The sequence below is a fragment of the Ischnura elegans genome, chromosome 1 (genome assembly GCF_921293095.1).
Source record: "Ischnura elegans chromosome 1, ioIscEleg1.1, whole genome shotgun sequence".
Classification (NCBI taxonomy): Eukaryota; Metazoa; Arthropoda; class Insecta; order Odonata; family Coenagrionidae; genus Ischnura; species Ischnura elegans.
Window position 1 is genome coordinate 92184544 of NC_060246.1, and position 25659 is coordinate 92210202.

The following is a 25659-nucleotide window of genomic DNA, read 5'->3' on the forward strand; positions in this document are numbered from 1 at the left end:
AATATCATTTATGGTAAAATATAAATGAGTCTTCTGGTAGCCTTGGTAGTTTATTTCAAAATTTATATCTCATAGCACAGTATTCCGGAGCATAGGGGGTTAAGGGGGGACGGGGCACGTGCCCCCCCTAGACGGTTAAAAAATAGACAAGATTTTTAATACGGTTATCATTGCGTTCGTTTTATTTTGCGTATTACGGAGCCTCAATCACTTAATATTAATACCTTTCATATCAAAATAAAGAGAACATTATCCACAGGAGTTGTTATATTTTGATTTTAATCTCAAGTATTAGAAGACCTGTCAGACCCTTGTGCCCCCCCCCCCCCCAGAAAAAATCCTGGATCCGCCCCTGGTTCGGAGCTACAAATACCCTCGTATGTTTGTTGTGTGAGCTAGTTTGGGTGGACCTAAAAACTGCTTGAGGGAGAGATTTAAATTTTCAAGTATTTTTTCAAAATGTCTGTGCAAATGTTTTGGGAATGATAAGTACAAGTAGGTTAAATGAGTATGTACAATCTGTGAGGGACATAGCTATGTCAGCGGATTCTGATTTTTAGTGTCGGGGAGAAATTTAGTTTACAGTTTCCGAACGTTGATATTTTTAGAAACAAGGTGAATTCTATGAAATTGTTTTGCTTTAAAACGAGTGGGCTAGCCAGGAATTTCGTTCGGGGGAGGTCCAAAACTACGGAGGAAATTTTTGTAAAAGAGGGTACTACGTGCAGTGCTTTAAAATAATTTGAAAATTTTAATGATCGATAAAACTTCAATTTTCAAGGAAATCTTTTGTAAATGCATGATTTTTTCAATGCTCGTTTTCTTTTACGAAGCGAAGTATTTGTGTTTTATATTTCGGGGGATCCAGACCCCCCGGAACACCCCGCTCGCTACGCCACTGTTTCACACCGATGTTTTTTTATACGGAAAACTAAGAATAGCTTTTGAAACAAGTAATTGACCATGCCTCTGTGACTACGAAGAGCGGGGTTGCAAGGCATGATGTGACTCAAGGCACGGATATTTGGGAAAATTAAGAAAAAATCGCATAAAGTGTGTTATCGCGAATTCTTGGGTTGCTTAGTATGAAGAACATCATAATATGTGCAAATTTTGATTAAAGTCTCACACCTCTAGTGGCCATCGTTAGTTTTTTTGAGGCGGAATACCGCGTATTATCATTTTCAATGTAATTATTTCCTTAAATAATTACAGCTATGATGGCCATGTAGGTATATCATGTCTTCTTGAAGTATTTTTTTTTCGAGTACACTTTGCCTACTACCATGAGCGCATCTACTCTCACATTGCATGAGATTTATTACCGTTCAGTGATTGTTAGGAGCTGTATGGGAGGTCGTAATGTTATATCACGTTCTTCAGGTAAACAATACCTTTGAGGACATTAATGGTGGAAATAAAAAGTAAATACATAGACGCTGATTCTCCAAAATTCCTCTATTGTATACTTCATTTTATTTTGTACGTGGAGGTTAACTCCATCTTTGGTAGAAAAAGCTGACACGGAAAACGTCGAGTACAGATGCCTCTGAAAAGCAAAAAATGGACGACAAAAGAAAATTAAAAAATAAACACGTTAAATACTTTCAGTTGCACTCGATAAAATTGAGAAGTCCTTTCACAGCCCTGTCAGTCAGACTATAAGTTTGGTGTTTTCTATAGCGTCCATTGCTCTCTTATGAACAGTTTTTTTTTTGTTCGGCAGCAGTTGGACGGTTGCAGTTAGCTGCCAAAGCGGCCGTTCCCAAAAGGTAATGCATTCAAGTCACGTGCATGCGTGCTCCCTGCAAGGAGCCGTGCGTTGAAGTCGCAGCACCGGTTTTCTGTACGAGAACGGTGCCAGCACGAATTCGTAGTGGGTCACTAACACACTTCCTCGGTGCCTTGGAACGCCTTGCGGCATGCATACTTTTAAGAAAATAGTTGCCACTTTAGAACAATTTATTTCCTGCGCTGCTTTTTCTGTTCTTGGTTTTCATCCACATAAACTTGTTATAAAGAAATCAGGGACGGAAACACAGCAATAATGCAGTGTTTACCCACATTGGGTACTTGTTTTCAGTTACCACAGCGATCATATTCGCTCAACAAAGGATTGAAAAGAAATTAGAACGCTTAAACCTGTGCTTCATGCTTCTTTTTCTTGATTTTCTTGAATGAAAAAATTTTCGGATGAAATTCGGTGTTGGAAAGTTAGCAATATTGTTGATGAGTTCTTCCAAATATCACAAGTAACACATGAACTTCACACAGGTAGCGGTAGCTAACAAATTCAGCTGTCGGCAAGCCTTAGTTTGGTGCAGTTTTTTAGTTAATTTTCTACCACTAATTTGGATAACTCCAGTTCCAGAAGGCATCGCAAAACTTTTGCGCACCATAGATGCTTAATTGTAAATTATCACGTGTGATGATATTGTATTTACACAATGAGTGGTGACGAAAACGTTGGGAATTTTTAAGCTCGATTTGTTGAATGTTATTGTTTTTATCACCTTCGGTAATCACTTATCTTCAGTCTCGGGAGCTAGCTATATCCTTCAGCATCGCGCAGGCCTATCGAAGGGTTTCAGAACTCCAAAAAATTCGTCTCTCCATTCGACATCTTCACAGTTTCAGCTCGTCTCCGCTGAATATTGAAAATGGTCACGAATGCTAGAATGCATTCATTTATCATGGCTCGAGCCTGTCTTGGTAAGTAAGGACCGTGTCCACAGCATACACCAAGGAGTTGACAATCCCCAAGATGGCGGTGGCCAATATAGCGGGCCTGTCCAGCGTTGGTGGCATGCGGATGGGTGGAGGTCCGATGTTAGACTCCCCTGTGGCCTTTCCCCAGCAGACAAAGCAGACCACGCCGACGGCCGCAAAGAGCAGTGCTCCCTGTACATCGTAAGCCATCACCTGTAAAGGAAAGCGCCGTCAAGGAATGAGTTCAATGTTTCTCTATCTCCGCCCATTGGTATTTTCTGATTTTAGAACCATAGGGGTAATTCAAAATTTAGAACCATAGGGGTAATTCAAAATTTAGAACCATAGGGGTAATTCAAAATTTAGAACCATAGGGGTAATTCCAATTATAGAACCGTGGGGGCTAAAAGCATTATTGCCTAATGAATACCTACAATCGTCGAAGAATAAGTAGATGGAAGAAATGGAAAAGGAACGCCTCGAGTAAAATAAATGGATCAGGTAAATAAGGGCGCGAAAGGAAGGAAATTCGTAGATGAGAAAATATTAGCTGACTGGAGAATAGGGCTAAGTATGAATGCTGGGGAAAGCCCGTCTGACGTCATTCTGGTTCCGGCTGCCGCTGTATAGCTGCTGCTAGCAGGTAGCGCTTGGCTTAAATGAGGATTATTAATACCCTATCAAATGTAGGAAACTTTCCGACCATTAGCAATTTTAAAAAGTGATTATTAAGAGATGTTTCCCTTAGCTCTGTGCCACATGCATGCATTGGTAATGTCAGACGATGTAAAACTCATGACTACTCGTATAGTATCTAGGTCCCTGTGAGGTCACGTGGAGTGGCATCGCATGGTCGCCAATCTGGCCTTTTACAAATGAGGTTAAAATTGACCATTAACATTCGTCTAAACTGGGATTTCTAAAACCAAATAATTTGTATATTATGATTACACTAATGGTGGGTAACGCATCGCAATCAAAGCCTTTCGTTTTCTTTAATGAATGAAACTACCCTATTGAGTGGGTAGCTGCGTCAAACTCGTCTTTAGATTGTTGACCAGTGATAATTATAATAATAATAATTAAAAATTTATTGCTCTAAATATCTGAAATTTACAACTTTGGTACAAAAAACAGAATTAATTCTTTATACATTATAAATATGTCATTAAGTAATACACGTGGCAAAAAACATATAATGAGACGAGAACGTAAGTACAATGTGAGAATAAGTAATAGCATAAAAGAAAATACAAAAGTAATCTTGTCTCTTTTAAAATAAAAAAAGTCTTTGTCTATTTTGGAAGATGATGAGGGGTAACATGTTACCTTTTCCTCTAAAATGTATTTGCTTGTTATGGATCATAAATGTACGTTTTTATATTCTTTTCTAATTCGCAAGCAAATAGTTATAAATATCCAAAACTATATTCAATTGCATAATATTATAATTAGAACATTCTGCCGGTTGAGGTAGGTTTACATTGAGCGCTTTGCGAATCACCCCGGCTTGTCTCCCGTCCAAAATTACACCTCTCTTTTCAATTCACAATAAGGCGTACTCCTTTCAATGATATCTATACATTCTACTCTCTTCCACTCCATTTACGGATTATTATTCCCTCTAATAATGTTTTTAATATCCCGTCCCCGCCCAGTACTCACTTCATTCCAAATTATCTCATATGTGACTAGAAAAGCTTCATTAGGGGTCCGTATGTTATATCGAGGCCATCTTTTTCCCATAATGTATATATTTACCTTTAATCGTTATATGTATGATGGTTCATCACTTTCGCTCGCATCTAAGTGGAATGTTGGAAATAGGGACGGGAGTGAAAGCTTGAGAAACCCGGCGAGTTAATAAGACTGCTGTAATCGAAAGATTCAGAAAAACCTCTGTTAAACATATCATACGACAGTCTACATGGTGAATTTGGAGCGATTTGCTTGTTGCATAAAAGACGGAGTAGGATTTAATATATATTTTACAGCTTCTATTTCAGTCGTGGCTTTCCGGAAGGAGAGCCAGCCCTCATTTTACGTCACGGCCCACATCACCGTTAGATGGATCCTTGAAGTAGGACCCGTAAGTAAAATTTGTGGCAATGGCCCGAAGGAATAGCGACATTAGTACTTTGACAGAGTCGTTACGTATTGATGAGAATACATTCGAAAGTGGAGAGGCATGGTCAAGTCTTCAAATATGGCTTCAAAAATAAAATAATGACCTGGCGTCAAAACAAGCCTAGCTGGCATAATCTTACTGGGTCATAATTTTATTGAACCCGTATCTTATTGAATTATTTGGTTATTTCATACTAATTTAAAGGATACTACCTCCTCTAAGGCACATATATTTATTATTTCGGTGTACTAATCTTTACCCCTTATTTATATTGTAAAATCAAAAATTTTGATTTGAAGATATTTAGTCTATAATTCCTGGATTGCAATTTTATTAATGTGTGCTGGCTGAGCCTCATGGAAATCTAGCATTAATTCTTTGTATTTCTTCCATTCCGTCTTGATGATTTTGAATTCTGAACTCGGAAATATCCACGGAAGGGGAGGTATATAAAAATTACTGCAATGGTCAGTATATATGTAAACCCATCTTTGATATGTTGTTAAAACTCAGCATGCTTACAAAAGAATTAAATGAGTGCATAATTATTAACTATTGTTTTGGTGTTACCTGGAGAGGATATTTTTTTGTTTAATGGAATACGCGTTAGAAATCGTCACATTGAAAGTGATAATGTGAATGCGTCTGAGTGCTATGAAAGCATTTAAAGAATTTTATGCCTTGCAATCACTCAGTATTCAACCTTGAAGTTTTCCTTATAGTTTTGGACAGACTCCAATTAAAGAAACCTCAACATTCTCATTTCTTACGATCAACGATCTAATGATCGATTTCTTCCTATTACCGTTTTAACGTTTGTAAATGTTTAAATCAGACAAAATGCTTATCTCTTTGATTTAATGAAAACTTATGATGGTATGACTTCAATCAGCCTAACTGAGCTTGCACTCAAAATTTAGCGTATGATCATGTTTTTCTCTGGACCCTTATGTCGATTGATCCATACGACACACAGCTTTGTTATTTTCTCTCAATTATCAATAAAAATCTTTAATTAAATTTTCTGTTGTTCATAAATCTCATACGGTTCGACAAAAATGTATTTTTTAAGTGTAGAAAAGTGCCTTTAAATTGCGCATACCTCTTCTTTTTACGTGAGTACACTGGCGCTTGTTTTTACTGTCAAGCACCTATTGTTACTGGATAAGCCTCCTATGTTAATGTGAAGTGCCCTGAATAAGTCTTTGTCTCTTTTGGATTACCCGTATGTGCCCTCTACCGCTTTATGGGTGCTAAAATGCAATATTGTAGCTGTTGGTTCAGCCTTGCCTTTTAATAGATATAATTATAAGTAGTATTCCTCAATTATAATGATTGATTTTTACCTCCTCAAATCAATACTTTCGACTCAGTAACCCGGAATGAATACCTATTTTATGAGGAAGCAAACTACATCCTTAAAGACACTGATAACTCTACGATGAAGGTTCTTACGAGCAATAATAAATACGTCATGCTCTACGAAACCAAGTCTTCAGACAGATTATTAGTCAGCTTTTTGAATACGTGTCCATGTAAGGCATTTCCCTATTTATTTCTTTTGATACCTAAAGAAAAGGATTAACTTTCCAGCGTCTTGGTTGAGGTTAATTTATGTCCCATCCACTTCCCATGGTATACGTGCTCAATTTGTTTAAGCTGTCAATTGACACGTTACGTTTTTGCGAGTACCATAGAGTGGTACTGAAACCCCGCTTCTACTTGGGAATCATACGTTTGCATTATTATCATCCCTGGTGATATCCTACTTTCCACTCTAATACTAAATGCTTCAGAGTAATTTAAACCGAGTCAATCAGGAGGCAAAGCGAAAACGACTGCGAAATAATAATCCTCTCTGTTGATATTGATGCGTATGTTCGAGTGCTTAATTATTACGTTGCCGATGATGTCGTCGATTTCATAAATATAGGTAAAATTTTATTGGGTAAGAGAGGCTTTCAGCAATTTGTAGTTAATTTTTTGTTTTAAAACCATGGCCTGTGGTTACATACATTGTCTGAAATCTTTAAAATATCTGAAATTATACTTCGGATGTCAGATTGAAATTAACTTTGTTGGAAGTTTTTGTTTTAAAACTATGAGCTGTTTTGCATGTGTTCAGTCACCAATATTTACGATATAAGATTCACTATGTAGCCTTATTTATTTTACCAAGTAAGTGGGCGTCCTTTGTCCGCATAGGTGGGCGAAGCATATCAATCCCGTGATGATGAGGAAGCTGCCGCACACGGGAAAAGGCAGCACCATTTGATGCACATCCCCATACACCAGCAGCCATTGGTACACGCTGACGTAGAGTCCCAGCAGCACGGATGTTATCGCCTATGGAAATAAGGGGTGGATTAGAGGAGATTATGTCACGATGCCTCAAGAGCTCTGATGATCCGTAGCTGGCTATTTTCGCTCAGGAATAAGTCGAATGTCAAGCAGTTGTGCTGAGTCAGGTTTTCAAGGTAAACCTGTTTCCGTAATTTTCCACATCTATGTCATGTTCAGTCATGTGGTTACCCGCTACGCGATTATAAATCGAGACTGAATGAATCGTTTTTTTTATAATTAAACCTCTGGTTTTGCGACACTTAGCTAAACGCATATTTCATCGTCTTTAATCGTTCTTATAAGAGTCACATTTATTTCATTTATATTTTTAAGAACCTACTCATAAACAAATAAACACGTCACTATTGGAATTTTTATAATTTCCTTGTAATGTGTAGTATAATTTAAAAGCACACTATAAATTACAGTATTTCCAGCCACTTACGAAAAATAACTCATTGTTTTGGTTAATTGTCTATAGTACTCATACTTATGCTTATTTTTTAAATCTCAGGAGTGGACCGAGCTTGATGCACCTTCACGCTGTATGCAACTCGTAATGCATATATGGGTCTTAAGTACCCCTGTTAAAATTAACATCGAATTTCTAACTCAACTTCGAATACGGAAGAAAAATTTTAAATGAAATTCACAGTGAAGATTACTCGGGCCTTACACCGGGACTCCATATCTCCTTCGGACGTTGCGATGTTCAACTCGCCCAACGTCCTCAGGGATTCAGGAATCCATATCATCGCCTTTAATGGTTCTCATCAGAATCACACTAAGTTCTACCGCATTGGAATAAATATTTGTTAGTCTAATTAGGACTCCTGCATCGTTGGACATTGGGCAAGTTGAACTTCGAAACGTCGCAAGGAGATATGGAGGACCTTACCCGGTGTGAGACCGAAAAAATCTTCACCGCCGTTGTTCGTCGGGAAAAAACCACAACTAACTGAAAATATTTCAACATGAAATTACAAGCATTTTACAGGGCGAATGTGGTATTTCAGTGCTCATAATTCCAATAGGTTTGTTCAAGGTATTTCCCCGTTCTTTTTTGCGGTTTCGCGTGACTTGGTTATCCCGCTAAAGTGCACGATTCTTCGCGGTTTTTTAATGGATGATTCCAGTAAAAATATCATGCTGAAAACTTAAATGTGCTTTCTGGGAAGTATTTGAGCAAAATTGGCTGATAAATGCCGTATGCTAATAAATAGATGGAATATATGCTAATAAATGGAATGGAAATTTTTACAGAAGAGGCAAGGATTGGACGAGAACTCATAAGGATTTATACCTCTGTTCAATTGCATATAATCTATAGCTTAAGGAGTTAGGTTTGCGAATTAGCGAAGGAAAACAAATACTTTTAAAGTACATTAGTTAAAAATTCTTTTGGTATTACGAACTACAAAAATCTATGTTGAAATCCAAAATTATGCAATATTAAATGTTACAAGAAAACTTTCCAGCTATACAGGCCAACCGTAACGCCACTTTCACGCAACTAACTATATTTGTTTGAAATTATAGCACTAATTTTCGAATAAGTAAAATTTCAGCACGATTAAATGCCTAAATTTTATTTTTATCGTGATTTTTTTTGGTATAACTAAAATTTAATCCGTTTCGTGTCAAAATGAAATGGATATTCTATCAGACTAGTCGATCAAGCCTAGACAAGTGTTGCCAAAGGAGTATAAAAACTTTCAAATGCAATTATTGAATTTTTATCGCGGAAAGTAATTTTTTGTGATCATCTGTCGATGAATTGTAATGAGAAGAGCATATTTTGAAATTTTCATGAAAATGACAAATATGTCGTGTCTCGCGCCAACTTCCTTAAGTAGCTGCTAATTGAAAAGCACTTAATTTTAATGGCTGCAATACGAATTTGTGTGTATGGAGCTGTAACGAAAAGTCGTCGGTATCATGGAAGTGTCTGCTGGGCAAATGCAATTTGGTAGTGAGCTGTGCTTAAGCAAGTAACATTTGGAAATAAATATATTCATCTCACATTCGAATGAACTTGCAAAAGCGTTCAATCATTAGTTACGCCTTATGAAGATATTTATTAAGGAAATTTCTACTGCGAAGAGAAGTTTAAGCGACAAGAAGGTGAAAATAAGTGAGGCGGAGTAGCTTATTAAGAAGATGACAACGGATTTCTAGAGGAGTTCCAATTTGGGTATGGGATATATTTTCCAACTTTTTTGTGAAAGGAAAAGGATTTCTCCATATTAGATGAATTGAGTTTCTTGGGATAAATGATTTTAGTGATTTATAGATCTACCAATTAAAAAAAAAATTTTTGTCGGAGAAAGTAATAGAGCGCCTTACCTATTGACAGCGCTTGAAAAAAGTGAAGGATCGTGTCGTGTGTGTTGCTATGTAGTAGGGATCCGATTAAGAAAAACAATAGGTGATAAAACTTGCCTTTTCTGCATGAATAAACGCTTTTCCTTTGAATACATTCAGTTTCTAAGTTAAGAGGATGAAGGAGGCGAATCAGGAAAATAACCACTCGGAAAATATAGATTGCGTAATCAATGAGGAAGAAAATCAACCAACGAGAAGGTCGGGTCATTGCATTAATGATACTTTCCTCATATTTTAGTCGCTGATGTTATCTGGTTTAGTGAGTGAAAATTTCAGAGAGGGAACAAGATTTTTGTAGACCGGGAACCATCCTCAGATTTTTGCTCTGTGGAAATTTCGCTCGTTATTTGCAGTTGCGAATGACGCCGTTAAGGTATGCCGCCAGATAGTCTGCGGTTATTTTGTTGAATACGAGGGGCACCCAAAAATAACCGGACACAATTTTTAAAACATTCAAAATTTAATTTTTTGTCGTACAAACGTTAGTCACCTTCGAAGTACTCTCTATTTACACTGATGCATTTTTTAAAACGTTTCTTCCGCTACGCGAAACACCTTCGGGACTCGTCGTTTCCGATGCCTTGCAGCTTAGCCTTCGATTTTCTTTTCACTTCCGTAATATGACCAAAAACTTTCCCTTCCATCACCATTTTCATTCGGTTGAACAAAAGGAAGGCAGATGCGCGCTATCTGGTAAGTATGGTGGGTAAAGAAGCAGTATCATGCAATTTTTCCACCAAAAACTCAAGTCGCGGCAGGCAGCAACACGTGCCCCTAGGGATAATAAGCTCTTATAAAAAATTTTTTTTTTAAAACCAGCCTTTATATTTAGATTACAGGGGATGAGCAACGTTTATATATGACACAAAGCAAAAAAAAACTCAGTGACCCCGAAAAACCAAAAGTGACGTATTAAAAAAGTCACTATATTTATTAAATTTTCAGTGAATGGTAAGCCCCCTATGTTTCAAAATGCCACCCCTATGCTTTTAAATGCCTACTATGTGGATATGCCTAAAGTGGATAACTTTTACTGTGGTCGCAAAACACGAAAATCGACCATTTGGAACTTCTTAGATCAAAAACATGTTTTGGGGGGCTATAGGTTGACTGGGGGGTGGTTAAAGGGGGGGTTGGAGAGAAAAAGTTATATTTTCATGTATTGTCATCGGAAATGAAGAAGTGTGCAAACTTTCAGCGTTTTTGCTTCACAGGAAGTGAGTCAAATTTGAGTTACAAGATTTGTACCAGACAAACAGACAAACAAACAGACAGGTTGGTGAGTTGATATAAAGGCTGGAAAAAGGCAACGAGCAGGGGATGAACTTCGCCGTGATTCGTCTCCATTGCTAATTTTCAGCTAAAATTCGCTGTAAACTCCACGAATGACCAGATTGTTCAGCGAGTCCGTCAATAGTACGCCTCTAATCCTCGTCCACAAAGTTTTTTTTCCATATTTTTATCAGTTCTGGACTTGGAAGGCCGGTTCGGGCGTTGAATGTCTTCGATCGACATGTTGCCGCGTTTGAATCGCGAAATGCACTCGTGCACTTGAGTTCTTTTGAAGGCATGCTCCTTATAAGCCGTAGACAACATATTAACCATGTCCGACTCAATTTTACCGAGTAGAGACAAAATTTCAACGGTGCACGTTGTTCTCGAATATCGGCCATTTAAAAAATCGAAGGGGTCAGAAATCTCTTCGAATGTAAACTGTTACAGTGGCTCGCTACAGCTGTCTAAAGCCACGCCGTTTCGCATACTGACTCCGAATTCATAGAGTTTATAGTTATGTCCGAATTGATGAAATAACATCCATCTAGCGGGAAAAGTCCAAAATATAAGAGCGACGCGCGCAGCGATATCCATCCGGTTATTTTTGGTTTCCCCCCAGTGACGTTATGGCAAAATTAGCAATGCCGGAACGCACTCTCCTTAACTTTTTTTAGAAGTGAAATATTATTCTGTGCGTTTTTTATCACAAGTCATTTTTTTACATAAATTTTTGTTTTGGTTATGAATACTTTATTAGAAATTTTGAGGCAACAAAATTGATGAAAGTGTTATTCGACTATTTTGTCTTTTGTTCAACAGTGCCGAACGACGTTCCGGCACCATGAAACCCCTGGTTCCCCCTGTAATACCGTTTCAATGAATTTTGTTTTTTTCCCGTTACTACGTTACTCTCAATAAATGGGTGTCTCTGACGAATAAATTCATAAGTTTTTTAGGATATTTCACCGGGAAAAAATCCTGTCCTGTAAAATTGCCCGAAAATCTTTATATTACTACTGCACTTATTTTAGCGTATCGTATCCAGTTTTCAGCTGTATTCTAATGCATCTGTTATGCTATGATTTGGTTTCAGTGGAAAATTTTTTTATGTTTCTTAGGGGGTAAATCATGGCCGTTGCCAGATAAATTTTTGGGGGGGTTTGGGGTCCTTATGGAGATATTACACATAATTTCGTAACTCACAAGTCTCCGAGGAGTTCGCACCCCTTGAAAACCCGTGCTTGCTACGGTCTTGGGACGAATGATCACAACTTTTCCTTGATATTTCTTATTACATGTATTACTGTTTTACAATCTGATTTATTAATATTCTGATGGAAAAATTTGGCATTTTGTGGGTGGAAGAAAATTCGAATGTTTGTGGAGGGAAAGGAGCGAGGAATTGCTTGGCTAATCTGGCGAGAGGCGGGATGAAAGAAAGAGGAGGCGGGTGAAGGGGATGGACAAGGCGGTGCTGAAATTTCAGACTGTGTGTATAGTGTGTGAAATAAACAGGGAAGAAGGAGGGTGAGGACAAGGTGAATGCCTTGGGTGAGGACAGGTGCAGTGCACGCCAAAATGAAGATGGAAATAGATTCAGAGAATGCGGCATGTGGCCATAATCTCCAATAGGAGTTTGCTGGATTCTAAAAAGTCTTGTATTAAATCAAAAACTCGATCATAATTCCCAAATTATTATTATTCACGTTTTAATGTAAATCCTTTTGCATGTAATGGGTTTCCAACCAATCAATGTGATAATTCAGGAACTAATGATAAAATTTGATTTGATTTCTTTTTTAGCCCGATTTCTCTGATCTAATGTATTTCATGTATTTACTTAATATCTGAGATATTACCGCTGGGGACTTTATGGGGACACCGAATTAGTTTCTCTGAATTAGTTTATTGAGTCAAGCGGAAGGTCGTGCCCGCGGCATGCAGTGGTACTACGGCGTATATGTTATTTTTCGTACATATTTTTATGTAAAATATTGTGAGGTCTTTATTTTCATCTTGCGGCCAAACCGGCGTCAATAGTTTCTAATGGTAAAATCCTCCGGAGCGAATATGGCGGAGAGGTCCCGCCCCCCTTCAATTTTCCTAAATAACCATCTACCTACACCATGTCTGATCATGAGGGAAAACCCATCAAAATAGGTAAGCATGTGAATTAATGCGCCATACATTTGAAGGCAATCTTCGTGGGACAAGTAAGATAGCAAGAACGGAAAAGGAAGACCTCGAATGAAATGTATGGAACATGTAAAGAAGTATGTGAAACAAAAGAAATAAATAGGTGTGAAAACATTAACAGATTGGAAAATTTAGTGCAGAGTAGCATCAAACCATCAAAAATTGTGATATCATGCTATCACCAGGCAATAGCTTACTTTTGGCAATATGTAATAATAAAAAATAATGGTCATCATGGTAATATATTTAACATGATATTATATATATTTATATGATCAATATTTAATAATAAATACTATGTTTAGGATAATGGTCAACAGACCATTGATGATGATGAACATTTTTGTAAGAATGTTCTTTTTCCGGTTGACGCGCTTCTCTTGCTGGAGTTTCATGAAGACATTTTCCTCAATTTTCTTGCTGTTGAGATTCGTACATTTAAAGGTTACGGAAGGAATTTAGCGGACTAGAAACTTACGATTTCTGCGATTTTAGCGAGGAAGCTCGGTCGCTTCAAGCAGCCCAGGCTGTGGTGCATCTTGGTCGTGTGTTGTAGGCTGATATGGCGCTCTATTTCTCCCCGCATTTCTCCTCGCATTTCTCCTGAAAATAGACAAGGTTATCACGTTAAAAAATGCTCCTTCCATCTACTATCTGTCGCTTATTTCAACACCTTATCTTGTCTCACACATCACTGTATGATATTCGTTAGTTATTATTATTACCCATTGCATTAGTTGCTCAAATGCTCTTTATAATTTGGTGGATCAATGCATCCGTGATTATTATTTATTATTATTATTATACTTATAGCCAAAAGTAAGCTATTGCCTGGTGGTAGCAGGAGATTTAAAATGAGCTTTACGGAAAATTCTCTTCATGTCGTATCAGCTACATGCATTACACAATTTTTTTATTACCATACCACCGGGAACAGCACATATTGGCCTTTTACAGCGGGGTTCACTCGATAGTTGCAGGTGTACGAACAACTATGGGGGCAACCTACCCCGGCGGGACTCGAACCCGTACCTCTTGTTTGGCAGGAGAGGGCTATATCTACCGCCACCGAAGATTTGAAATAATGTGTTTTTTTTTCAATAGTTCCAATTCCAATAGTTTAAGAATTGTAGGAAGAGATTTGGTCATTCTACGTTAATAACTTAAATGTGAAACTTCGTCCAATCTAGGATTTATGTTATTGTTTGGTGATTATCTGTGGCTATCTCGTGTATGAGTTACTACGTATTCTCCCATTAGCATGCAGCAGTTGGGGGAGGCACAATAAAATGCAGGAAATAGAATTTTTTACCTCGTCACTTATCAACGGATAGACGTAACATCTAGGATTTCCCGTCGTGTGACGCAAACTCTATCCCAGGGAAATACACGGTTACTTTTACGTTAGATATGTATATGATTGTTTACCTTGAACCCGTATGAGCGGTATGTTGGAATCTAAAATCGTCTCCATTTTTCATAAAAGATTTAAAAACCACTGGATAATGCAATGCTTGTGTGAAATTTGTCGAAAAAAGAAGCTGAAGTATTGATGCGCTCTCTTCCAAATGATTTCTCCGAATTGAAGCCTTTGATCGTAATGCAGGCGGTGCACATGCGACTGCATGAGGTTATTGAAATCATCTCGTTAAAGATCTGTTTACGTGAGCCAGGCACTTGAAAGCATTGGTAGAACCGCCTTCAAAGTTTTAGAAATTGCTGTTTGCCGATTATATGATTGCACGTTTGCGCAAGTGGAGGTGTGAAAAGGCTATTGAAGATTATTCACCATAAAGCTCATGAATGTGGTAAAAACAGCTTTAAAAGCCGTAATAGCGGATTTGAATGTATTTTCATAATTAGAAAGAAATTGGATCGAAATGAAATCGAGTAGAGGATGAGGTCTTAAAATAGATCAAACACTTCGTGCGCGGCGTGCTTGTTGGCGAATCCCCCCATAAAGTGGGGAAATCCCGTCGTAAACTCAGTCCACATGTACCTACTCGGTGGCCGGCTTATAGCAATCAGTAAAGGCTTTCGTGGGATTTGAGCTCGCACGTCGTTGTGCAATCTTACCTTGGTTCTGTTGCTACGACGTTCCGTAATCCACGGAGACCGGCAAACGGGGCGGCAGCAGGTGCTGGGTGTTGTTGTTCTTCGGCGCCCGCGGAGGCCTCACCGTGGAATTGGAGCGGTAGAGCCTCGGTGCCCCCTCTCCCACCTCTCGTCGTCCTCCATGGTGAACGATAAACGATGTCACCCGACGCAGGCAGTCCGATATGTCACTCGCCGGAAACCGTTCGAGATAACGACTCTTGAAACTTAAAAATATCCACTGCAATGAAGCACGTTTTCTGAGGTTTAGCTTGGTTCCCGTACAATTGCTGGTTTGGTGTCACTCGTTCGCTAAATTTCCGATCAACTCTTGGACTTTCCTCTTCGAAAATATTGTAGTTATCGCAGTTATGTTGAGAGGTAAAAGACTAGATTGCCCCTGCAATTGCGAGTGCCTTGTTTGGAAGAGCAAGTGATATCCCGATGTGGTGTCAGCGGCGAAAGTTTCCTGTGGAATTCCCGCAGAATCTAAGTTTAGCCACTCGTTGCCTTTTTTCCGTCCACGGTTGGTTTCTGGTCCATTACCGTACGAGTCACGTACTATGATGCTTCCACTTTAAACACTCTACGAATAGAGATATTCGTGCAGTCTATCTCAGCCTGTCTTGTTCCAAAAGCCGAGTTCTGCTACTCAGAAATCGAGCGAACCAATTTGAGTGAACACTTCAGCGTCGGATGTATTTATCTTGTGGTTCTGGTTCCTCCTCGTCCGCCTCAGGCTTGGCACAACTCCTGCTTCGGGGAAGGACGGAGAGGAAATACCTCAAACACGGTATTTTTTGTGGTTCCTTGACGTCTCGTATAGGTCGTTGTGAAGTTGCAGAGGGATGTCAGCGTTCGATAACTCTCACACCGTCAAGCGGTGAGATAATGGAGTGGACACAGTATGGGAGGGGTGGGACACTTTTTGCGCCACGTTCGCCGCTAGTCCCGCATGGCACGCGCGGGACTCGAATGGGAGTGTCTTCCCGCTCTGTGTATGCCTCGTATCGCGCCAGCAAAACACCTCCTCTCGCCTCCGCCGCGCGAGCCGATCTGCCTCGCCGGCCACTCCCCCCGCGACTCCGGCCGCCGCCGCCAGCGACTCCCCCCTCCTCGGTTGGTGCTTTCGCGAGGGCAGGAGGACTCGAGGAGTGTCTAAGGTTACGTGCACCTACCGACCCCCATTCCGCTCGCTCGAAATCACTCTCTCGTCCGACTCTCCTTCCCTCACTCTCGCTTTCTCTCATCGTGGATGGAGGAAGAAGAAGAGACTTTCAAGTCTCTATCTCGCCCCAGTAAAGGCACGTTATTTTTAAATATTTTTATGAAGGATTTGGTGCTTTCCCATCGAATCTTGCTGATGAAGTCTTCTCGGGAAATCAACCGGGTCAGGATGGACATGCTCCCAACGTTTCGACGGCCTTCTCTGCCGTCGTGATCATTTCACCCTGATGGCGATGGCAGAGAAGGCCGTCGAAAGGTAGGCAACAATGTACATACATCATGACCCTGCTGATTTCCCGAGAAGACTTCATCAAATAGTTTTAGATTTTCCCGTTTAAGTGAATGTATTTTTTTTCCGTCTACGCACCGGGTGATGCTTTGTGAAGGCGTCAACGATTCCAAAATCGTCCTGTTTTTTATTCTCAGGACGCGTTCTCTCTGCCCAAATTCACGTTCGAATCCGAATGGAATCCTTGCAGAGAAGGATTCGTTTCCATCGTAAGGACACATCCCTAAGGCCTGTGGTACATGCATAGTCAGTGTTTTTTTTTCCAATTCTCACTAGCGGTTGATAACTGAATACCTTTAGCAAAGAAATCAGCGACTATCGCTGTTATTACTATAACCTTTTTAGCTCTAACAGATTTCCGCTGTTGCTTACCCATCGCAATAAAAGTACTGAAATAAGCGTCCAGGTATCGGAGGAAGAGAAAGCATGATGCGGTGTACCAAATTATCGACGTATAAGAGCTTGTAGCCAAAACTCTATGAAGGCTCTGGGATCCCGATAAGTGCCGTGCGATAAAGATTGAAAGCATGGCAGGTGGCTGAAATTTGCGACTGATGCGAACTCAATAGAAATGTATGCGGAGTTAAGTTGCCTGGAAAGTGAAGTTCAGCCGCAGCGAAAGAATGTAATTTTGACATGTTACCCGTTTTATTCGTGGGCATTACACACTTTTCGTCCCGTATGGGGACACTTCGATACCTCCACTGCAAAAACGCTCAACAACCGCCCACCGAATCGAATCCGCTCATCTAGTAGCCCAACAATACGAATCCGCTCAGCTGGCAGCTCCGGAGCATAAACGCTCATCTCCTATTCTCCAAGCTTGGTGGTGAGCGTTTTTGCAGTGGAGGTATAGACTTGTCTCCTTGTTTCCCTTGTATTGTCATTGTCCGCGTATCTGGTATTATGCGCCAGCGAAGAGATTATTTTTGGGGCGAGTAAAAATTTTTAACATCCACATGATTTTTTATTTGTCTTATTATTAACTATAATTAATTAATTTCTATTTTAATAGATATTTAGTATAAAATGATTAGATTCTCACTGGCACGGATTTTGAGAGGAACAAAAAAGTTTGCCTCTCGACCTCCGGGAAACTATTATAAAATTGTAGAGCAGTAAGGGACACAACGAAATAATTTACCAAACTATGGACATATTTCTTCAGGAAAAAGTGTATAAAAACGTCTAAGATGATAACCAGTAGACTTTACGTTTCATAACAGTTGCTTGGGAAACTAGACAGAGCGGAATACATTGAAGAGGATGGGTGGCAAAAACTCATGAGTCCCTCGCGCCTATGAAAACATGCTGATTACGTAAGAAGGAACGGATAACAACAGAGATGTAAACTTTCAGGAGGTTTCGAAATAAATCCAGCGCTGGCTATAGCCTGTTCTGACTTTATTCAAAAAGATGCCTTCGCATTTTGTATCCCGTTCTTAGGCTTGTGTTCAAAAGATCTCTTTAAAGAATGAGAGAGAAAAATGTCATTTAACTATTGCTCATAGGAACGCAACCTCATGAAAAATAATATCCCTCTTCCAAATTTTTGTTTCAATTCGATAAGTTATTTATTTTTGTTCATTTTGCCATCTTAGTCATCTCATATGATCACTCATCAATTTACCATTTGTCGCTGGTAGCGTTACAATTGTGGAAACAATAAAAATGAATGATTACGGCAGTCAGGGGTAGAGGGATAATGATGTTTTTTCTCAAGTTGTTATATCAGTAGATTTTTTTCCTGCGAGAACGTGGCGAAGAAGTGGAGATTTGTGTGGAGGGATCAGGGTCACGGCGTCAGGGAACATCCCAATTTCAATTTTTTTCGACCTTGTACAGTCGAAAGAGAAAGGAAGAGCGCCAAGGTTTCTGCCTTGTCTCATTACTTGTTGCTTAAGGTCGTTCTTTGCGGAAAGTTGATTTTGCCTACTCTGCCATGAACGCTGGTACAAATAAATACGTTTGGTTTGAAAGAAAACTGTATGTCTGAGCTGTTACGCAATTGCGTGAACGACTGAACGGGCAGTGAAACAGATCCAATGAACTCCATCTAAACAAGCACGCTGGACCTCCGACTTTGGACGGCTAACCAAAATCATTTTGCTATCTGCGTGGTTGTATTTTAAATTTCTACGCTCAGTATGTGCGTGAAATGTTTCTATTTTCAGTTTAATTCTACCGGAACTAGCCACGGTGTTTACCTTACGGAAGTCTCCCGAAATTTTTCGTACAATTTATATTTTCATTTAAATTTTAAAATGTCTTTCCGATGAATTTATTGCTAATTTTACTCCAGATTATTTCGCATCCAGGATCAATTTTTAAGTAGCAAGTGAACTTTTTTTATACCTACGAAAAAATCTATTCCTTATGATACGTGAATTAAAAGTTGTTTTTTTTCCTAGACGACAAGGCATAATTACCTTTCAGCCGATTCTGTACCTAGAGGGTATTCGTTTGGTGATACAGATATAGTGTTGTAATTCCTCTCCTCGCCTAGTGCCTCAATTCAAATCTTGGAGGAGGAATGGATGTAGGATTTTTGGAGCAATCCTTGAGTTTAGTGGCGTTGCGGGGTCGATATCGAAAAATTTTCCGCTCCAACGGCGAGTCTGCTGAAAATAAAATCGCGAATCTCCGAGTATATTCACGGTACTTAGATGCATTATCAATATTTAATCTAAGTTTTGCACTTCTTAATTCTTGGGACTCAATTTTAAATCGTTAGTGACCGATTCGCACCTCATGGAAGCCGCCGCACGCCGCAAAAAAAAATAAACCGGACGCCCGTAAAGAGGAGAGGGATGGGAAGTAATTGGGGTAATTTTCTTTCGGATAATTTCATTTCAGCCCTGGTGCAGCACAGAAGCGGAAAATCCCTCTTCTATGTGTATCAAGTTTGTAGCGTGTCAGCCGGTGTGCATTTTGCGCAGTCACACTTTAGGGTCTATCTCAGTCGTACCAAGTGCTACGGGGATGGGGTTCGGTGTGTTCAACGCAGAATCTCGGCATGCATATTTTAGACTTGGCGTTAGCGCTGGAGATCGACATCGCGTAAAATTGCGAGCAAAAAACGTGCAAAAACGGACCAAAAACAGCCTGCCCAGTAAATGGGAGACAAACAGTGGCAAGCCGCAATTAATTTCTGTCTCCCCACTGCAGTGATTCTCCTTTGCAAAAGTCTAGCAACCACCGACGGGTGCATTTCTCTGATTGGCAACTGCGCCACAACAATAGGCGACAAGGCATCGACCGATAGCGCAATAGTCTTCATATTAAGTCTGACATCGCGCCAACTTCCTATTCGGTTGGACTATCACCGAATAGCGTAGTTTTCCTACCCTTAATGTGCTCGTTTTCAACTGTGAGATATGCCTTATCCTCACACGGGCTTTCGTAAAAAAAAACAGGAATGAGACTGTATACATGTGCGATGCATGCTCTCCGCGGCGCGTCGTCGCTTCAGATAAAGTCATGGATGGGTGCGGCGGCGGCAAAGCGGGTGTGATTCAATGTTTGAAAAGCGATGACTCCCATTTTCCCATTCGCACGCTGCGTCATTCCGCTCGAGCCTCACATCCGAGTGTCCGCCACCCACTCCGCCGACATTTTATCCGGACCTTGAGATTTCCTTCCTTTCTCTCCGCAGAAACCACTGATTGAAGACGACCAAGGATGGCGTCCGCGTTTTGGAAAGCAAATCTTGTTTTACAGTTTTTTTTACCTGTTACTAATTATTTTCCGTTAGAATGTACTTGAATTAATTATCGCCGTTCCGTGACTGTCACCGCGTTCACATTATTATATGGAGTGAATGTGAATCGAGCAGTTGCTTCATCTCGTTGTAATTGCTTTTGATTACGCTTTCCTAAGTGTAGAGGGGGTAGAGGATATACTTCAGAAGGTACATTGGTGAATTGTCAGCAGTTAAGAAATATAAACATCAATATTGTCGTCGTTATATTGATTGGCATCTGTACGATACTTCTAATAGCTATACCGAAGGATATAATGATTTTTACCTGTCAATTGGGGAATGATATTGTTTCAGGCGACGTGAATGGTAGATAGAGGTACTGTTTTACGCTGTAGGCCCTTTTGTACCACTACACGCATACCCTTTTCTGTTTGATACTTGTGTTTTCGGCGCTAAGTTTACGTGCTGAATCAATGATTGAAATCCATTTGGTATTATTTTTTTGTTCACTTGTATTTATTTATGCTAGCCACGAGAATTCGAAGAATCAAAGCGATAGGATATCTATGAACGCGTCGTCATAAAGAAACATAAGAAACAGTTTCTGGCTATCCCAACTACAATTTCGTTCATTTTCTTGTTGGATTTTGTTATTCTCTGATGCCTAAATCTTCTAAACTTCATTATTTTAAAACCTACCGCAGGAACGTAATTGTGGTCCGTACCCAGCCTCTTGCTGGCAATTAACATCGGCAGTGAGCATTTTCGACGCCAATTTTCCTATTACCATCCCCTACACGTGATAGAATATGCATATTTCCCATATTACATGGAAATAGCACATTCAATGAAATTAGATTTTCTGGCTGGACTTAATTATCATTGATCCCTGCCCTTTCCATTTCTGTGAAGAGAATATATTTTCATGATTTTCGGAATTGAATATTCAAAAAACAGCAATTACTTATAATAAAACTAGTGTCTGCAAAGCGACTTCATCATTCATTTACGAAGTAATGACCCATTCAAACTATTAGAATTTTGTACAAAAGTAAATCCCTATCCGCGAAACGCGGACAATGGAAGGTCAGGATAACCGCTAGAATTGTAACTCATTTTTCTGGCTTACGTTAAGCCATGCGTTATTTATTTATTTATTTTTATTTTATTTTCAAACCACCGGATACAGCTCTTATTGGCCATTTTACACCGGGGTGTTCAACAAATGTAACTAGTAAACGTACACAAACAACCATGCCCTGGACCGGGGAAACCTACCCAGGCGGGACTCGAACCCGCGACCTCTCGTTTGGCAGGCGAGAACGTTACCCCGCCGCCACCGCGTTATGAACCGCCTTCTGGGTGCACGTCTCAACGCGCGCGTTTAGTGAGTACCTACTTTTGTATGATGCACGGCTTGACTCACGCGCGTTCGGGTCACACGCGCTTCGTCGAAATCCAGATGCGGTTACTTTTAGGTACGTGCACCTAAGAATCACCCGCGCGTTCTACCCAACGCTGTTAATCCAAGTCAGACCGTTTAGGTATGTGCACGCGTGCGAGTTTGTAACGTAAACTCAATTGTTGGAACGTTGAAGGTCTAGCCGGGGGCGGGGTGGATGCGACGGGGTCTGCAGACGAAGCAAAATCGCGTCGAAAACGCTTTCATCAAAAAAAGACGGACGTGTTGACTTGCGTCTAAAAACGCTTTGTATAAATCTGGCCTCGGAGCAACCACGTATGATCAACTGTTGTCGGAACTCTTGTAATGCGAGAACTTTACTATGTTTTTGTGGGTGCCCACATCTATTTTTTCACAGGTGAAAAGTCACCATAGTCGCAGAAGAACCTCTGAGTAAATACAACTAAAAGACCTCTTAAGATAGCCACCCAGTTGCTGAAAGCTGTGGTCACCATTGAAACCCCTTACTTCATTATTATTACGGGAAATGGTACCTAGCAAATGTAATACTCGAAATCAGGTTTTATCGTCATTATTTGCCTTCACGAGTGTTAAATTTAATTGAAAGTAAATTTCCGATCGTAATCAGGGGCGGATTCAGATTCAAATTTTGGGGAGGGGGGAAGGGTCATGACCTCGGTCCGGGGAGTATGGAGGAGAGAGGGGCGTTTTTACAATAGGGAGTGATACGCTCTGCGATAAATACTACTCATACTTCTCTCATGTTTTTGACTTGTAGCCATGTATTTGCATGTACACTCCCTTTATTCCTTTACATGGATACCAAAACTATTAAACTAATAAAAGTTGATTTTTTTTATAAAATTGGGTGGTCATGACCCCTGTCACCCTAAATCCTCCTGTGATCGCAATGAACTGCGCAAAACAAGCCCTCTCGTCGGAATCAGCAAATCAGACCCATCGGTGATCAGGGATTTTGCCATTTCGATCTTGGGCAGAAGCATGGACCTCACTTGTTTATATTTACTTCGGGGTGGACACGTGACCTTGAGTGGACTGCTTAGTGTCTGGATAACCCTTGGCACCGGCTATGAATGAGGCCCGCGAAATATCCTCTTTTTCTCGTGACCGTGAAGCCGTGAGTCCGTGGCCGCGTACACCTGCACCCACGCGGGGCTGGTTCGTCTTGTCTTGCTGCTTGTTGGAGGCCAACCATGGGAACGCGTGGAGACGGGCGAGAAGATTGCACAATTCCCTTCGAACGTGATTTTTGCCAAGCGCCTCGATTTCCTTTTTTTATTATTAACCTCGACTCAAAACCACTTTTTTGTTTTCATTGTGAAGGCGATTTCCAGTATTGAATCGCTTCTCTTGACCTGAAACGAGAGGATAAGCCTTGCCGCTTAAAAGTCATATGTTGCGAGCGTCTATGGCCCAAACCTCGCCATTATTATTCCGTTCCTTTCCTGGGATGGCTCCGATTGTCATTGAATAATAGGTTGAAAATCATCGTCTTACTTTATATCGTAAGGGGTAGCGGTGCATAATGAAGTGGAGGCGGATTACTAACAATGTTTTCGTCGCTTACCATATGACTAGAGGGCTTCAAAGGTGGGTATCGGTGTATTATGGACACTGTCCAAGCTCAGAAAATTATGAAAAAAATTAGCATTAAAAGTGATTGTGTCAAATAGTGGACTGTTTGTTGTTGTTTCACTTTAGTCTTTCATTAGTTTCAGCTGATACAGGATTGAGAGAACCTGTGTCACGAAATTCAAATCTGTGGCAGTTGATGCCAGCAGGAACCAAAATTAATTATGATTTTTAAGTTGAAATGCTAAATTTTTAAACCACAAAAAAATTGAGCCAAGCGCTCCGATTGGGCGCGAGCTTGCCCTGTTGCCGGATGCCTTGTATACATCATCATCTTTGACAGGCGAAGCATTCGAAGTCATGAGTTGTCCTGACCAACCGGCAACAGGGCAAACTCACGGCCAATCGGAGCGCTTGCCTAAAGTTTCTGTAGTTTATAAATGGTGCGTTTTCGACCAAACCATCATATGCGCCATTTTTTAATGTTTTCTTTGTTAACTGGCTGGTTGGGGTGAGTGTTACTCACCGGGGCAGCTAATTGTAAATAATTCGGCGCGGCCATACTCGTGAGACCTAAATATCATGGGTAATTTTGGTCCCTACTGGCATTGGCTATCCAGGGTTAAATTTCGTGACACTGTTTTTCTCCACCCCGTAGAATTCGATGAAATCATCATATTTAATTGAAATATTCTTCTCAATCACGCGATTATGGCTATTCCAATCGAAAATTTCATTGAAGGAGAAATTTTCGTTGACATTTCTAATCAGAGATGCTTTTTTGGACTAAAAATACTATGCACGTACTAGAACTGGTTATGAGGGTTGAATTCTGAGTTAAAAGGTTTTGATCAACTCATATGCGGGCGTTGAGGGTGGACTACTCAAGCTGAATGCTTGCAAAACCTAGAGCGATTTTCTGAACTACGTAGCTTCATGAGAATCGCTGATAGCTTGGTCTTGATAAAGGATCTTGTGTTGAAATTAATCCATTTGCCACTAGAGGTTATTTCATTATTTACGCGGTCGGGGGAGAAAATGTGTGGAGCGCAAAAGATAATATTTCCATTTTATATTATGTTTCGGTTTGGAGCTCTTTTTTTTAAATTTACTGCATATTATCAAGCATATTCCGTGATATTTTTAATCCAGGTCTTAATTCTTACCTTAACTTGTAAGGCTATCACACTTGTCATGCGAGTTGGTATTTTTTAATTTGTAACCGTTTTCCTAAAATATATTACGAATTTTCTTATAATTTAAATTTTTTAATTACTTAGAGACAGATTATTCATTTTTTATTTATGGTTTTATCGAGCAATTTGACTGTTGCCAATTAATTTCAGATTTATTTTTGAGTACAATTATAAATATAAAATTCTTAGTAGATTTGGGGAGGGAGAAATACCCGGAGTCGTTCACGACTTATCTTTGTCGATTAAGCCATTCCTGGTTTCGCTATATCTTGGATCTCTACGTGTGGGGAAAATCCTTTGTTCGTACTACCGTTATCGAAATCACTATGACGTCCATATAATCGCTCAATGATGCTTCGGTTGACTATGAGCCAAAAAAATGACGGATTTGAATGCCATCGCCTAATCCTGTTCGTAACAGCAAGGCGAAGCGTGGTTGGCAGGTTAAACATAGAAGCAAAATATAATTAGGTATTTTATTTAGAGCTAATCAAAGGAAATGTTTTCAAAGGCTCTGTTGGAAGCGCTCGCTTTTTGGTTGTTTCTCGAAAATTGATATTCGTTGCGGGAAATGTTTTCTTCGACCGTGTGATTTCAAGAAGTGGCAAAGATGGGAGGACTCAAACTTTAGCTCGTCGAAGTGGGAATTCCGGCATCTCCTCGAGGAAAGTCGCGTAGCCTTGAGAATGTCACAGAAAATATTTACTCCGCGCCTGCGAAATCGATTCAGGAAATATCTAATGGCAGCCTTGAACAGAATGAGGGGGTGGTTTTCTGATAGCTTCCAGCGTTTTCTGTCTGATTTTTCGCGGGTTATTGACGTTATGGAATTGGAGGTGGCTGTATATAACTTCCAGATTTCCGAGTGAATTCAGGAAAACTTTGGTAATGAATTGAATTTCTCTTCTCACTCTCTCCCTATCTTATTGATCTCATTGATTTACTTTGATGTTTTAATAAAAGACTGAAATGGTTCATCCAAAATTGGTGCCTTTCTCCCAAATTACACTGATGATTTTCTTATAGTTATCGAGTTGTCTTGAAAACTGTATTAATCTATTAATTATTGCGATGAGAGACTTATGGAAAAGGAATAAA

General features: G+C 39.9%; 2 protein-coding genes across 4 annotated transcripts in view; one reads left to right on the plus strand and one right to left on the minus strand.

The window, feature by feature from the left end:
* The window catches only part of LOC124165975 (adenylosuccinate lyase), a 400694-nt gene that overhangs the window by 67664 nt on the left and 307371 nt on the right, over positions 1-25659 (plus strand). The gene's annotated exons all lie outside the window — the stretch shown is intronic.
* Positions 1460-16437, minus strand: LOC124166064. Of its 3 annotated transcripts, none has more exons than XM_046543696.1 (4): positions 15113-16437; positions 13515-13627; positions 7013-7183; positions 1460-2922 (listed from the first exon to the last, which is right to left on the minus strand). In XM_046543696.1, exons 2-4 carry the CDS (start codon positions 13620-13622, stop codon positions 2692-2694), a joined length of 510 nt encoding a protein of 169 aa, XP_046399652.1. In that variant the 5' UTR covers positions 13623-13627; positions 15113-16437; the 3' UTR covers positions 1460-2691. The 3 variants fall into 3 exon arrangements, with proteins under 3 accessions (XP_046399652.1, XP_046399645.1, XP_046399637.1); XM_046543689.1 differs by having other exon boundaries at positions 13515-13639; positions 15113-16433; XM_046543681.1 differs by lacking the exon at positions 15113-16437 and adding an exon at positions 14465-14668 and having other exon boundaries at positions 13515-13639.